The 12,825-nt window shown below is 41.3% G+C and overlaps 1 protein-coding gene across 1 annotated transcript in view; it reads left to right on the forward strand.

Annotated features, from left to right (window-relative positions):
* Positions 1-12,825, forward strand: part of MGMT (O-6-methylguanine-DNA methyltransferase) — a 150,453-nt gene that overhangs the window by 12,645 nt on the left and 124,983 nt on the right. Inside the window, exon 4 of the mRNA XM_030487579.1 lies at positions 7,419-7,558. Within this exon, the coding sequence (XP_030343439.1) occupies positions 7,419-7,558 (140 nt within the window). The remainder of the gene's footprint in view (positions 1-7,418; positions 7,559-12,825) is intronic.

Below are 12,825 nucleotides of genomic sequence, written 5' to 3' on the forward strand. Positions count from 1 at the left end.
CTTCAGCAGTCCAGGTTAGGATGTCAACCCTGTAGGGATCTGTTTGGATCAGGACATCTTTATAGCTTAGAGTTCACTCTGTTATGTTTAGCTGGAAATCTTTGGACTCTTTTTCAAGAGAAAGAAACAGCTTTTAGAAAAGCTTGTATTTGAGTTTTAAAAAAATCATTCACTTAGTGATAAGCAGAAAAGTAACAATGAAGTGTTTCTTTAGCATTTTTATTCCAGTATATGAACTATTGCTGGGTGTGAAACTTCTCTGTAGCTCTTCTTTTCTTTCCTCCCTGAAATTATTTGTAGTAGAGATTCTTTTTTTTCTCTCTAAGCAGTAGCAGCCACTGTTCATTTGAAAGGTGAAAGTACAGATGATTAATCAAGATATTGATATGCCCCATCCCTGGCAGTGTTCAAGGCCAGGTTGGACACAGGGGCTTGGAGCAACCTGCTCTAGTGGAAGGTGTCCCTGCCCGTGGCTAGTCTGATTCTGTGATATTAACAGGAGGAGGCTTTTAGGCATATGTTTTGATCACATATTGATTATATGGATCTTGTTTTTTTTTTTCCCAGTCCATATATTTTTCTGTTCTAGAACACTGAGTGTAAGAAATGCTTTTCTCATCTAAGATGAGCTATATAAGGTTGGAAAATGACCCTCCGCACTGCAGTATAAGCGCACAAATGCATTAGCTTTACTATTAATATCTCTTCCCATATTCTTAACGTACAATGGATTGTTTCCTTTCAAATAAACATGCAGAAACCAGTAAAACAAATACAGGAAGTTTTAAGCTATTAAGGAGATGTTGAGAGAACTATAATTCAATGAAATCCTTGGATGCATGGACCACTGGCATGTGTAAGCTCACTGGGGGCTGTGCCAAATGGGGGGCTGTGGTCCACCTTGTAACTCATTTTACATCAGTGATACGTTGACCTTTACACTTTGGAGTAGAAAGGGTGTTTAGTGAAGTCATCCCTGTTCTACTGGCCTTGCTGCTGTGGAGTTGCTAGAGACAGACACATCCAACTTCTCATTTCGTACGATGGTCCCTGATTGTTTTTGCCTTGACAAATACCACTGATGTGATTTGGTAAGGGTTTTGTTATGAGAAGGACGTGAACTTAGTGGATCAGGAGCGACTGTAGTGAGATGACTGAAATGAAGTAGCAAATTGCCAAACCAGTTCAGGTGCCTGTGAAGTATTCCCCTTAAATTTAAATCCAATGTTTCAAGCTTTCATTGAATTTTAATTCAAAACTTGAATCGATAACAAGCAGGTTTGAGAGCACTGCGATACTCCAAAGAAGGACACTTAAAGACTTCAGGACTGGTATTTCTTTCCTGTAATTAGGATGAAGAAGTAACTTCCTTGGCATTTATTGATCATCCTCTCAAACTCAACAAATTCCTGGTATTGCTTTTTGGCAAGTCACTGATATGGCATCTTAGGAGCAGGGCAAGTGCTTGAGAATTACAGCTCATGTGCTAGCTTGCTAGTGCAGATATGTCAGAACATGGGAGTGATGAGTCTTTAGGATATATTTATGAAAAATAGGAAGTAAATGAAGTTGGTAATAGAATCCCAAACTGGTTTGTGTTGGAAGGGACCTTAAAGCTCATCCAGTTCCAACCCCTGCCACGGGCAGGGACACCTTCCACTAGAGCAGGTTGCTCCAAGCCCCTGTGTCCAACCTGGCCTTGAACACTGCCAGGGATGGGGCAGCCACAGCTTCTCTGGGCACCCTGTGCCAGCGCCTCAGCACCCTCACAGGGAAGAACTTCTTCCATGTATCCAACCTGAACTTCCCCTGTTTCATTTTGAAACCATCACTGTTTGTCCTATCACTACAGTCTCTGATGCAGAGTCCCTCTCCAGCATCCTTGTAGCCCCCTTCAGGCACTGGAAGCTGCTCTGAGGTCTCCACGCAGCTTCTCTTCTCCAGGCTGAACAGCCTCAACTTTCTCAGCCTGTCTTCACACAGGAGGTGCTCCAGCCCCTGGTCATCCTTGTGGCCTCCTCCAGCCTTGCTCCAACAGCTCCATGTCCTTTGTGGGGGGTGGGCTGACATGAACACTCTCCAAGTGAAACTCCCCTCAAACTGTGGTGATCATATTGGATAAATAGCTCTAGAAATGCAGCTTTTACAGCTAAGAACCCATGATTTGTGCTACTAACAGGTATAGTGCTATTTGGGATCCTCTTAAACAATAGGTGCTGACAATTACTTTTAGTTTTTGAAGCCAGGATGCAGTTAAATTCTAGCCCAACATCAGAGCAAGATGAGAAATGTAGTATGGCTTCTTTATTGTTAAATAACAGCAAATGCCATAGTGTGGAAGGATGAAGTAGCACATTCTCAAATGTGCAGCAGTGGTTAGCGTAGAAATGGTAGAAACCTGACCATTTCTGAGTTTAAGAAGTGGCAAGTGAAATAGGGGAGAGAAGTGTAATGCAATTTCCTCATGGTTGTATTTACATTATCAGGTAGCTCAGCAATTAGCCCTTTCTGTTAATCTGAAAGGATCAGGAGACCCATTTCTTGGAGGCAAATGTGACATCTCACAGGTTAATGCGCTTGGACTCTCTTGGTTTGAAAATGGAAATTGCAGGATGTGTGAGGACATGTTAGTTCAGGTTTAGTGCTTGAATTTGTTACTTTCGCCTTGATTCTCAGAAATATTCAAGTAAAAATCACAAGGATTTCCATTTGAAGTTCAGCCACATGCTAAAGCCTAATGGAAATCCGCTGTTAAATCAGATGCAGGTGGTGGCAGAAGGGATTATCATTAACATTTTGATATGGCAGGGGGGGTTTGTATTGTTGCTGAAGCAGGGTGAAGGAAATAGGAAAACCTGTAGAGGGAGATCCATCAGAGATAGGGCTCTGGCTCCTTCCTGATGGACAGGATTCATGTGCTCAGTAATACTGGGGGGAAAACATGTGACAAGGTGACATCTTTGGTCTCTTTGACCACAGCCTTCAGGAAGAACTTGTTTTAAGACAATTTCTGATACCTAGAGTGAGGGCTAAATGGGTGCAAACATGTCCATGGGCAATACTGTTGCATTTTCCCAGTGGAAATCTGTGGTTCCTGGGCTCGTAACACTGTCCACATGTGAAATCATTAAGAGAAAGCAGGGAAAAGTTGAAGCGATGTTCATGAAGACATTCTTTGTCCCCTTCCATTCACTAACAGGGACTTGATGCTGAAGTGCAGGGAATGCCAGGAGGTTTCCTCTTGACTTGTCCTGGAAAATACAAACCTTTTGGGAGAACATCAAGCATGGAAATACTTTGCTATGGATTTTTTTGGAACCTTGTTGATCCTTGAGATTTCTCTGCATTTTTTTTTATATTTATCCATTCCCATTATGGATTTGAGTTGCATTCTAGGATCTCAGACCAAACTACAAGGGAACTTTTTTGGGGTGCTGAGGCACTGGCACAGGGTGCCCAGAGAAGCTGTGGCTGCCCCATCCCTGGCAGTGTTCAAGGCCAGGTTGGACACCGGGGCTTGGAGCAACCTGCTCTAGTGGAAGGTGTCCCTGCCCGTGGCAAGGGGTTGGAACTGGATGAGCTTTAAGGTCCCTTCCAACACAAACCAGTCTGTGAGTCTGAGTGGAAAATAGAAAATGTTGAATTATTTACTGTAATGTCAAAGACCATTAATGCAAATCTAAACAAAATCTGGATTAAATCAAATGGGAGCTGTGTTGTAGTACTGAAAACCTTGGCTGCAGAAAGGCTGTTAAATTGAATTACAGTGAAAAGCATAAGAGGTGAAGATCCTTCGATGCAAGTCATCAAGCTAATGCTGGCTTTTGGGTTCATAGCACATCATTTATGAGATAAAACTTGCTGCTGTTTCACATCCTTAGCGTTCGAACCCTTGGAAAGCAGTTTGAGCAGCATCTGTGTTTCCTGGTGGTGGTCAGTGCAGTTGATGTGTAATTTAGGGGACCTTCGCCCTTCGGAGGAGTGTGATGCTACCGAGGCGCGTGCTGTGGAAAGTCATGGTAGCACGCCTGCAAAATGAGGCTCCTCTGTGCAGGACGTTAACTCATAAATCATGCTAATATTCTTACTGATACATCTTCCACTGTGAAAACCTTTTGGTACTTGTCTGTTATTAATGACAAAAAGGACTTAATTCTGTTGGCTAACAACAGTCTTCCATTTTCTCTAGAGCGTTTAGCAGTCCAGTGAGATACTTTCATACAGGGCACCTTCACTTTTATTTCTATAGCAAGACTCCAAATACCAGAAGTTTCTAAAACCTAGTTTTTCTGCCTACATTTTGAACTTGTGAGGTATTTTGACACAGATTTGTAGGTATTTCAGTGTGAGAGTGAAGGTGAGGAAGAAATTCTTTACGATGAGGGTGGTAAAACACTGGCACAGGTTGCCCAGAGGGATGGTGGATGTGCCATTCCTGGAGACATTCAAGGCCAGGCTGGATGTGGTACTGGGCAACATGATCTAGTTGAAGATGTCCCTGCTCATTGCAAGGTTAGCAAAGCATAAATGAGCTTTGAAGGTCCCTTCCAATCAAAACTGTTCTGTGATTCATGCAATGCCTGATGGAAATTCCTCAAATGATTCATATATTTATATATGTATATATAAAAGCTGGAGGTAAAAAGGCAGAAGGCAGTTTGTTGCATTTATTACATTTGTTGCTTTAAGCTGCCTTTTACTTCTAGTTCTTACAGGTTTAAGAAGGACACTGAGGTGTTGAGCAAATTGTGGCTGTATTGGATGTGGGCACGTTTTCAGTGTCCACTGGTCTGCAGTAAATGCTGTCTAAGCATTAGGTCATTCAGCTGTGCACGTTTAGAGGTGTGTGTTTGCATCTGAAAACTGTTGCAACTTGAATCTTGAATAAAACTCCACTTATTTTAAAACAGCACTGCCTGCAGGGTGTATTGTCCCCTTGATCTCTAGCTCATCTCAATGGCTGCAGGTGAATAGTGAGAAGACATGTTAGTATCTGGACAGAGGATAGTGTGTTGTACATTGGTATGGTGACCTTCATCTTTGAGGCTCCCAACCCAATTGCATATATATGTGGATATATGTCATGCAGTTCCATTCTCTTATAAAAATAAACCTTAAATCTTGCTGCCCAATGCATATGTTAAACAAGACTGAAAACAATAGTTGCACTCACTCAAGGCTTCGTATATAAAGCTTGGTTCAACTTGGTGGGAACTCATAGGCTTATTTATAGTTTTGTTATTTTCTTCATCCTGTGTTTTGTTATAATGAAAAAGCTGTCCTTTTAGCACTAAGCTGTTATATTCGTTGGGCAGCACATGGTATGAGGTTCAGTGCATGTAGTTTAGGGCTGTCACACAGATAAGAATGAAGAATGTGTACTGGTGTTCCACATATGTAAGCTTTTCTGTTGCTTTTTACTAAGGCTTGTGCAGTGAGGTGCTGCTCCAAAGAAAAGTTCACCCATGTCCTCGAGGAGAGAGAAAGAATGAGGAAAGAGTGTTTGTAACACCAGCAAACACATGATTATTTAGCAAAAAGCTGATTTGAATTACAATCAAGCTAAATAAACCCCTGGGAACCTGCAATTCTTCAGTCCCAGCACACTGTGCACATCTTGCCATAGAATCCCAGCCTAGTTTGGGTTGGAAGGGACCTTAAAGCTCATCCAGTTCGAACCCCCTGCCACGGGCAGGGACACCTTCCACTAGAGCAGGTTGCTCCAAGCCCCTGTGTCCAACCTGGCCTTGAACACTTCAGGTTAACACTGGTTGCTGAGTGTCTAACTGAGAAATTGCTTAAGTGCTTCCCAAAATTCAGAGGGTTGAGTTTAATCTTGCCCTGGTAGGCAAAACTATCAACTGGGTTTTCTCCTCTCTTCATGCTGATTATATTACTCTCAGATGTGACTTCACTGAGTAGCACTAATAACAGGATTTAAAAAGAAATTATCTTATTTTGAAAAAAATGAAAAGAAATTCTTATCTAGCTGCAAGCAGTGGTCAGCTGTAGGTTGTCATGCGGAGATTTTTCCTGTCTCCTGGTCCATCCCTGTGCCCTTCAGTCAGTTCCTCAACTTCCCAATTGCTTCTGCATTTCATACGATGCTTCATCAGGCTTTGAGCATCATTCCCCTTTGCTGTAGACAGATACAGGTGTCATATTTGGGGTGAGCTTTGGGGTAGACTATGAAATTGGATAGATAAAGGGAAAGATGAGTTGGTGCGGTTGTCTGTTGGTTCTGAACAGTGCAGTAACAAGGGAACTTTTCAGGTGTGAGGCAAACTGCAAGTTAGCAGTAGGGGCTGAGTGGCTTTAAAAACCGAAGAAACCTTCTTGGTCTGTTTATTTAAATGGGGTATTTGATGGAGTTAGCTTGTGCTGCCTTAAAGTTCTTGGGTTTCTTTGTTCAGTTTTTCATCCAGTTTTCCTTGAATTCAGCTCTTTGGAGCAACGGCTCTTTCGTGCTGATTGTACAGCACTGATGCAATGTGGTCTGAACCTATAGTTTGGTGGCTGCAGTGGACGTACATATGGTGTCCTGTCCTGTTTCTCTCCTAATGATTGTGCACACTAAGCTGTAAATACAGCTCAACATCTACAGAGTCACACTGGTGTGTTTTCAGCCAAGATGAATTTGACAAGCATGTTATTGTTGGTCTTGCACAATATTGAGACATGCTTGGCATCTGTTTCCAACTACATCCTATCAGTAATCATAAAACCAGACTAGTAACAATGGGGATAAAAAAAGGTTTTTTACTAAGGAATGATTGATTTTTTTTTTTTTCATACATTTTTCCAGCAGACATACTCTGCGTTCCAGCACTTATTTGCATAACACTGCTGCTTGAAAACAGTGAATATGCTTTGTCACAGTAATCCTTTTGAAATCAGTGTCAAAACACATCAGATGTTAGCTGGTAAACCAGCCATGAAACTGCTGCTATTTGAGATTTTCATGAAGGTCACTGTTCAAGTTAACATGGGTTTTGAGACTTTGATTTAGATGCTGGCTTCTTAGGATGGATCATGGAAATCGCAGAATGATGGACTGGTTTAGGTTGGAAGGGACCATAAAGCTGATCCAGCTCCAACCCCTGCCACGGGCAGGGACACCTTCCACTAGAGCAGGTTGCTCCAAGCCCCTGTGTCCAACCTGGCCTTGAACACTGCCAGGGATGGGGCAGCCACAGCTTCTCTGGGCACCCTGTGCCAGCTCCTCACTGAATAAGTTTTTCCTAGTATCTAATTCTAAGTTTGATTTTTTTGGAAGTAAAAGCCATAATTGAGGGAACTTGAAATGTGCAGTTTCCTTGTGCTTTTAAAAATTACTTTTAAAAACTACTCAGAATATCTTGAGATGAAGGTTCATTGGTGAAAATGCAAGTAATTCAAGAGTTTCTTTTCATGAACAGGTGAAATCCGAAAAGGGAGGATCTCAGTGCAAGGAGAGACACGTGGTTCTGCTCAGCCCTGTGGGAAAGGTCGAGATAACTGGGTGTGAAATGGGCTTACATGGAATAAGGCTTCCAAAATGGAGCATGCTGCCAAGTGGGTAAGTTCATGTCCTAGATGATCTTAAGGTCCTTTCCAACCCTTACTATTCTATGATTCTATGATTCTATTGATCTTATGTTTATGTATGTGGTAGAAGAAAGATTGCCTAGAGGATCTAAGGCATGACTTTGGACTTGTTTTTACTGGCCATACTGGGGACTCCAGTGCCTTTGAGGAGGGGTGGCTCTAAAATGCATTTCTTCTGTGCTGCATCAATAACATTAGCAAAGAAATGTTCTAACATGAGAAGTATTTTTAATGTAGGATTTGTAAGTACATCCTGTCCCTAATTTTGGACACATGTAAATCTGTCACTCCTTGCATCCTTTGCCAATTTTCCAGACCTTTATCTAGATATATATGTTCAAGAGGCAGAACTGGGATTGAATAATAGTTTTAATTACTGCATACTACCTGTGGGAGCTTTGGGTGGTTTTCCATAGCTGTAATGTCTTCTGGAGCTCAGAACAGATGATACATATGGCAGTGGAGACGATGTCCCAAATTTAGGGCTGACTAAGGAGGTATTGTTGCCTTTTGCTGTTGAATATCGGTGCTATTCAATCCAAGATAAATCTGTCCTGTTCAGATCTTTGGTCTATGCTTTTTTCTCTTATTTCTGAGGAAATGCTCAGTGACATTTGTAGAAGGAACACTGATTTCTTTCAAAATGACTAGATGCCAAATTTCTTTCCTGAATTCCTCTGCCAAAATGAAAGTTACTACTTATTTAAGGTTGGTTTCCTTAACTGTTTTTGGTAATGGAAGTGCAGCCTTTATCACAGTCTATCACAGCAGAGCTTTTTCTGACAAGACTTAAAACAGGTTTGGCTTCCTTCTCTCTGCATTGTCCTTTTCTCCCCTGCTTTTCACTTACAAAACTCTCCATTGATTTGTGGGGTTTCCCCATTTTATTATCCTCGTGATTTAGGTGTAAAATTAATCAGCACTATGGAGGACAATGTGAATTCTGGTTGAAATGTGGTTTTGCCTCTATGAAAACCCTCAAACCTCTGTATTTGACAGTTGCCAACTCCAGAGATAGAGAAATAAGTACCTCAGTTTCTTCATATGCTGATTTCAGTGTTGGATTTCTGCTGATGAGGAATGGAAATAAAGACACATTTAGGGTAAGGCTGAAGTTTGCCTTTGCAGCATCTGCCTGAAACAGCCTAATCAGGTGAGGACTCTTCATGCTTTAGGAGAGGAAACATCAGTGAATTGTGTGGAAGAATAGAAGGAAAAAGGTTTATGGGCTCTCAAAGGTGATAAATAGGAGAAATTGTGTGTTCTGTATAGTGCTAGATGTAAAAGGAACTGCATGAAAATAAAAGCTGAAGACAAAAAACAGTCATGAAGTTGTGGGCACTAAAAATACAGGCTCAAAGTGAAATGGTGTAATATGAAGAAAATAATTAGAGGCTTTTAATTAGTAGAGACTAAGAAGGTAGATGGGGAGGTGTCATCATACTGGGTGTGTTTGTGTAGCTCTCCTACTGGAGAGGTGAGAGCAAAGGTCTGTGTTTGACTTGTGTGTTTAGTGTTGAGGTTTTGGGTATTTCACTTGATGGGTTGTCTTGTCTTTTAGAACAAAGTTTCTAGGGACAGAAATTGACCTTTCAGGCTCACAGCCCTTTTTTCCAGGGAATTACATGTGTGTGTGTCCCCATACGCTCCAAGTATGTTGTTACTCACCTCTGCCCACGTAGATGAAAGATGCTGTTACTCCCAGATGGTGGGGTGCTCCTCTCCTTGGGAGAGCCTTGGTGCAAGGCGAGGTCCATCCCATTTTAAGGAAGGCTGCTGCTTGCTTCATTTACCACAACATCTGCCACTTGCTCACCTGTAATGTGGCCACATTGGCTGGTTGAAGAAGGGTTTCGTGATCTTCTTCAGGCAGAAGTTGAGCAGTTGAGATCCTTTTCCTAATTCTTCTAATTTTTATGTGATCTTGATCCTTCTCAGTGATGGCTTCTGGGTAGCCAGGAAATTTTGAGGCTTTAGTGGCTTGATAACACTTAGAAGATAATATGATTTATATGATAAGATTGTTATATTAGAGAGACTGTCACTCAAGAGTGGTTCAAGTTCATGGTAAGCAGAATATTCTTACTATTAAGAATTTACATCTGAAACAGAGGTGGAAGGTGGGACTTGTATTATCGTTACCAATGATAAAGTTCTAAAAATTTTAAAGCCCTCTGTAAATGTTTGTGCTGAAATATAACATTTAATCTCTTCCACTCATCGCTAGTGAATGGTTGTTAAATCTGGCCTCATTATTTTCGACAGACTAAAATAAAACCAAAACAGTGCCCAGTGTTTCTTCTAACGGGCTAATAAATGCTGTGGTAAGAACATTTGGTAGGGAAAAAAACCCATAAGAAACATAAAAATTGATTTTAATGGACCCCTGTCAGAGAAAACCATAATGAGCCCAAGTCCAGTCATAAATATTGGTATTCTGCTCCACAGTGCTTGGGACTTCTCATGTAGAATTGCATGTAGCAATCAATATACATTTTAGGGTTTTTAACAACAAAAATAAGTAAACCTTTGAAATGTATAAATACTGAAGACTTGCAGTCTGTCAGAATCCTGCTGGGTGTAGGGAAATTGGGTGAGAGGGGCTGCTAATGGCATAATCTCTTTGTGGAGATCTTGCTCTATTTTACAGCTTGTAAAATGCTGTGCAATTAATCACCTGAGGTTACAACCTATTCGGTGATGGCTCTCCTTAAAACTTAAGAACACAGACTATAATGGAGACTAAAAGGAGAGGCAACAAAGTAAAATTCAGGTTTCAGTATGCTTGAAAGAAATTGATCTATTAATGAGATGAAACTAATTGTAATAACCTAAGGTTATTCTGCTCCTCGTGAGCTTAAAAGTCCAGGCACGTCTCAGTGTAATGGTTTCTGTTTGGAGAGGAGGGATTTTTAGTCAAGCTTTTTCAGTTTGTTTATCTCTACATAAAAATTAATATCTATAAATGAGGAATTTCAGCTAAATATGATTGTGAAAGTTTTGATTTACTGAATGCTAACTGAAGTTGTTTCTAACTCTTTCCCAATTAAAGTGCGTTGCCAACAATCGCTTAACTTCAAACAGTAACTTGAAATCCCCTCTTTCTGTTTTATCAATTAAATTGTGGGTTGGCTCGTTTGTTTGTCATACAGGTTGGCATTCTTGATTAATAAAGCACTGAGGATCATAGAACCATAGAATCCCAGCCTGGTTTGGGTTGAAGGCGCCTCAGAGCTCATCTAGTTCCAACCCCTGCCACGGGCAGGGACACCTTCCACTAGAGCAGGTTGCTCCAAGCCCCTGTGTCCAACCTGGCCTTGAACACTGCCAGGGATGGGGCAGCCACAGCTTCTCTGATACAGCCAGAATAGGTTGATACCAGTAATAGGATAGCATTGGAATTATCAAAATCTGTGTGTGATTCCCATACACTGTATGATGGAGGCTGCAGTACTTTTAATCTCTGTAGAACATCATAAGGGGGTAGTGGGCTGTATTTTCATTGTAGGGCTATTTCTGAAACAAGTTGGAGTGTCCTGCTTCAGGGTTGTAAAGTGGGGCAAAAACTATGTGGAAGATGAAGCTTGATTGTATAGATTTGTCTGGTTTTAAGAACTTCAGCTTCACAGTTCATATTTTCCCAAAAAAAGAAATGAAAGTATATATGACCTGTACATATATTTATTACTATATCAGCTGTTGTAGTTTTTCCTACAGCATATACAAATATAAGGATTAGTTTTGATCAAGAAGGTTCTTTCCTCCAATATTCCTGATTGAAATACTAAAGTGTTCAACTTTTTGCTCATTCCAAAAGAAAAACTTGCTTTTTACTATTATTGCACTTTTGGGTGTCTTTAGCAGCTTTGAAGTTCCAGAATTAGCTCTTGTTATATTGGCTGTGGTGTTCCCAACCTGTGGGTTGACTGTTTTGAGAAGCCTTATCTTGCTCCTGAGCTGGAGGGGTGAATTATCTGTTTGGAGAGTAGGGGATGGCACTCATGGATCCTGTTAGCAGTAGCAAACCATACTTGGGTTTTCCTGTGCTAAACATTAACGGCAGAAGATACTCTGGAATCATGGGATGTTGACTTGGCAGTTGGGATGGCAGCAGGGAACAGTGTTTCCTTGGGTTGGAAAAATCTAAATTCTTCCAGGAATTCCCTGTTTCTCCAGGAAGATTGCACCAGGATTCCCATCTCCCTTTGTGGAGATGGGAGAATCTCATCTAGGTTATCTGTGGTTATCCAGCTTACATGTGTGGTCATGCAGGGAAATAGTGGCAACCGGAGGATTTTGGTTAAAGAAGGTGTAATGTGCCTTGAGGTAAACTAGAACAGCTTGCAGCGTGTGGTTGGAAAATCCTGTCTGGAGCACAGGGTGGTGAACAGTGTGATGTACTGCTGCGTGCATGTGAGATGGATGTTAAATTTGCCATCTATCAGTGGGCACAGATTCCAGCACGTGCTGATACTGATATCTGCTGTGGGTTTCAGTCAATCTCCTTCTGCCAGTTTAACATCATCAGAAACTTGCCAGAATCTCTGTTTAAACAGGTTTGCAGTTATTACAGATTCAAAGACAATCTCAAGTGTGAAGGTGCAGCGGTGTACAGGAGCCTGATAAGAGCCTAGAACAATAACTTGTAGAGGTGTGAACCACTCTGTTCATCTCTGAGGTATTTAATCATGGGCAGTGATGATGGTTTAAATGTCAACTTTGCTAACTCTTTCATTCCTCATACTGTAAAATTTACTGTGAGTGATATCTCACTTTGATGCCACAAGTGGGAGGCATTTGGGAGAGTGCCACTCCTATTTTTCCAATAAGCTTCAGCCAAGGCTAAGAAAATTAGTGGAACTCGGGGGCGTACTAAAAACTGACTGAAGGAGGTAGGTATGTGACTAGTCTTTGCTGCTTTGAATACATTTCTGGTTTACCATAAATGTCTGATGTGACTTAAGTGAACAGAGGGTTATTGGAGGTGTAGCTTGGAAAATGTGCCTCTTCCACATTCAGTTATTCCCTGAAATTATTGTGTTACAGCAGAGATTTTCTAGGATAAAACCTGAATGGACAAAGTACATATTTGCAGTGAAGTTAATGGTTTAGGGCTGATGTCCATGTGTAGAGTGGGAGGGAGCAGGGAGAGGAAAGGTGTCCTACAGGCCTCTTTGAAACTTAAGCTACTGGTAGCGTAGGCTTGATAGACATTCCAAGTAATTTTTTGAGGAAAGG

Source organism: Strigops habroptila, chromosome 5, assembly GCF_004027225.2.
Source record: "Strigops habroptila isolate Jane chromosome 5, bStrHab1.2.pri, whole genome shotgun sequence".
Classification (NCBI taxonomy): domain Eukaryota; kingdom Metazoa; phylum Chordata; class Aves; order Psittaciformes; family Psittacidae; genus Strigops; species Strigops habroptila.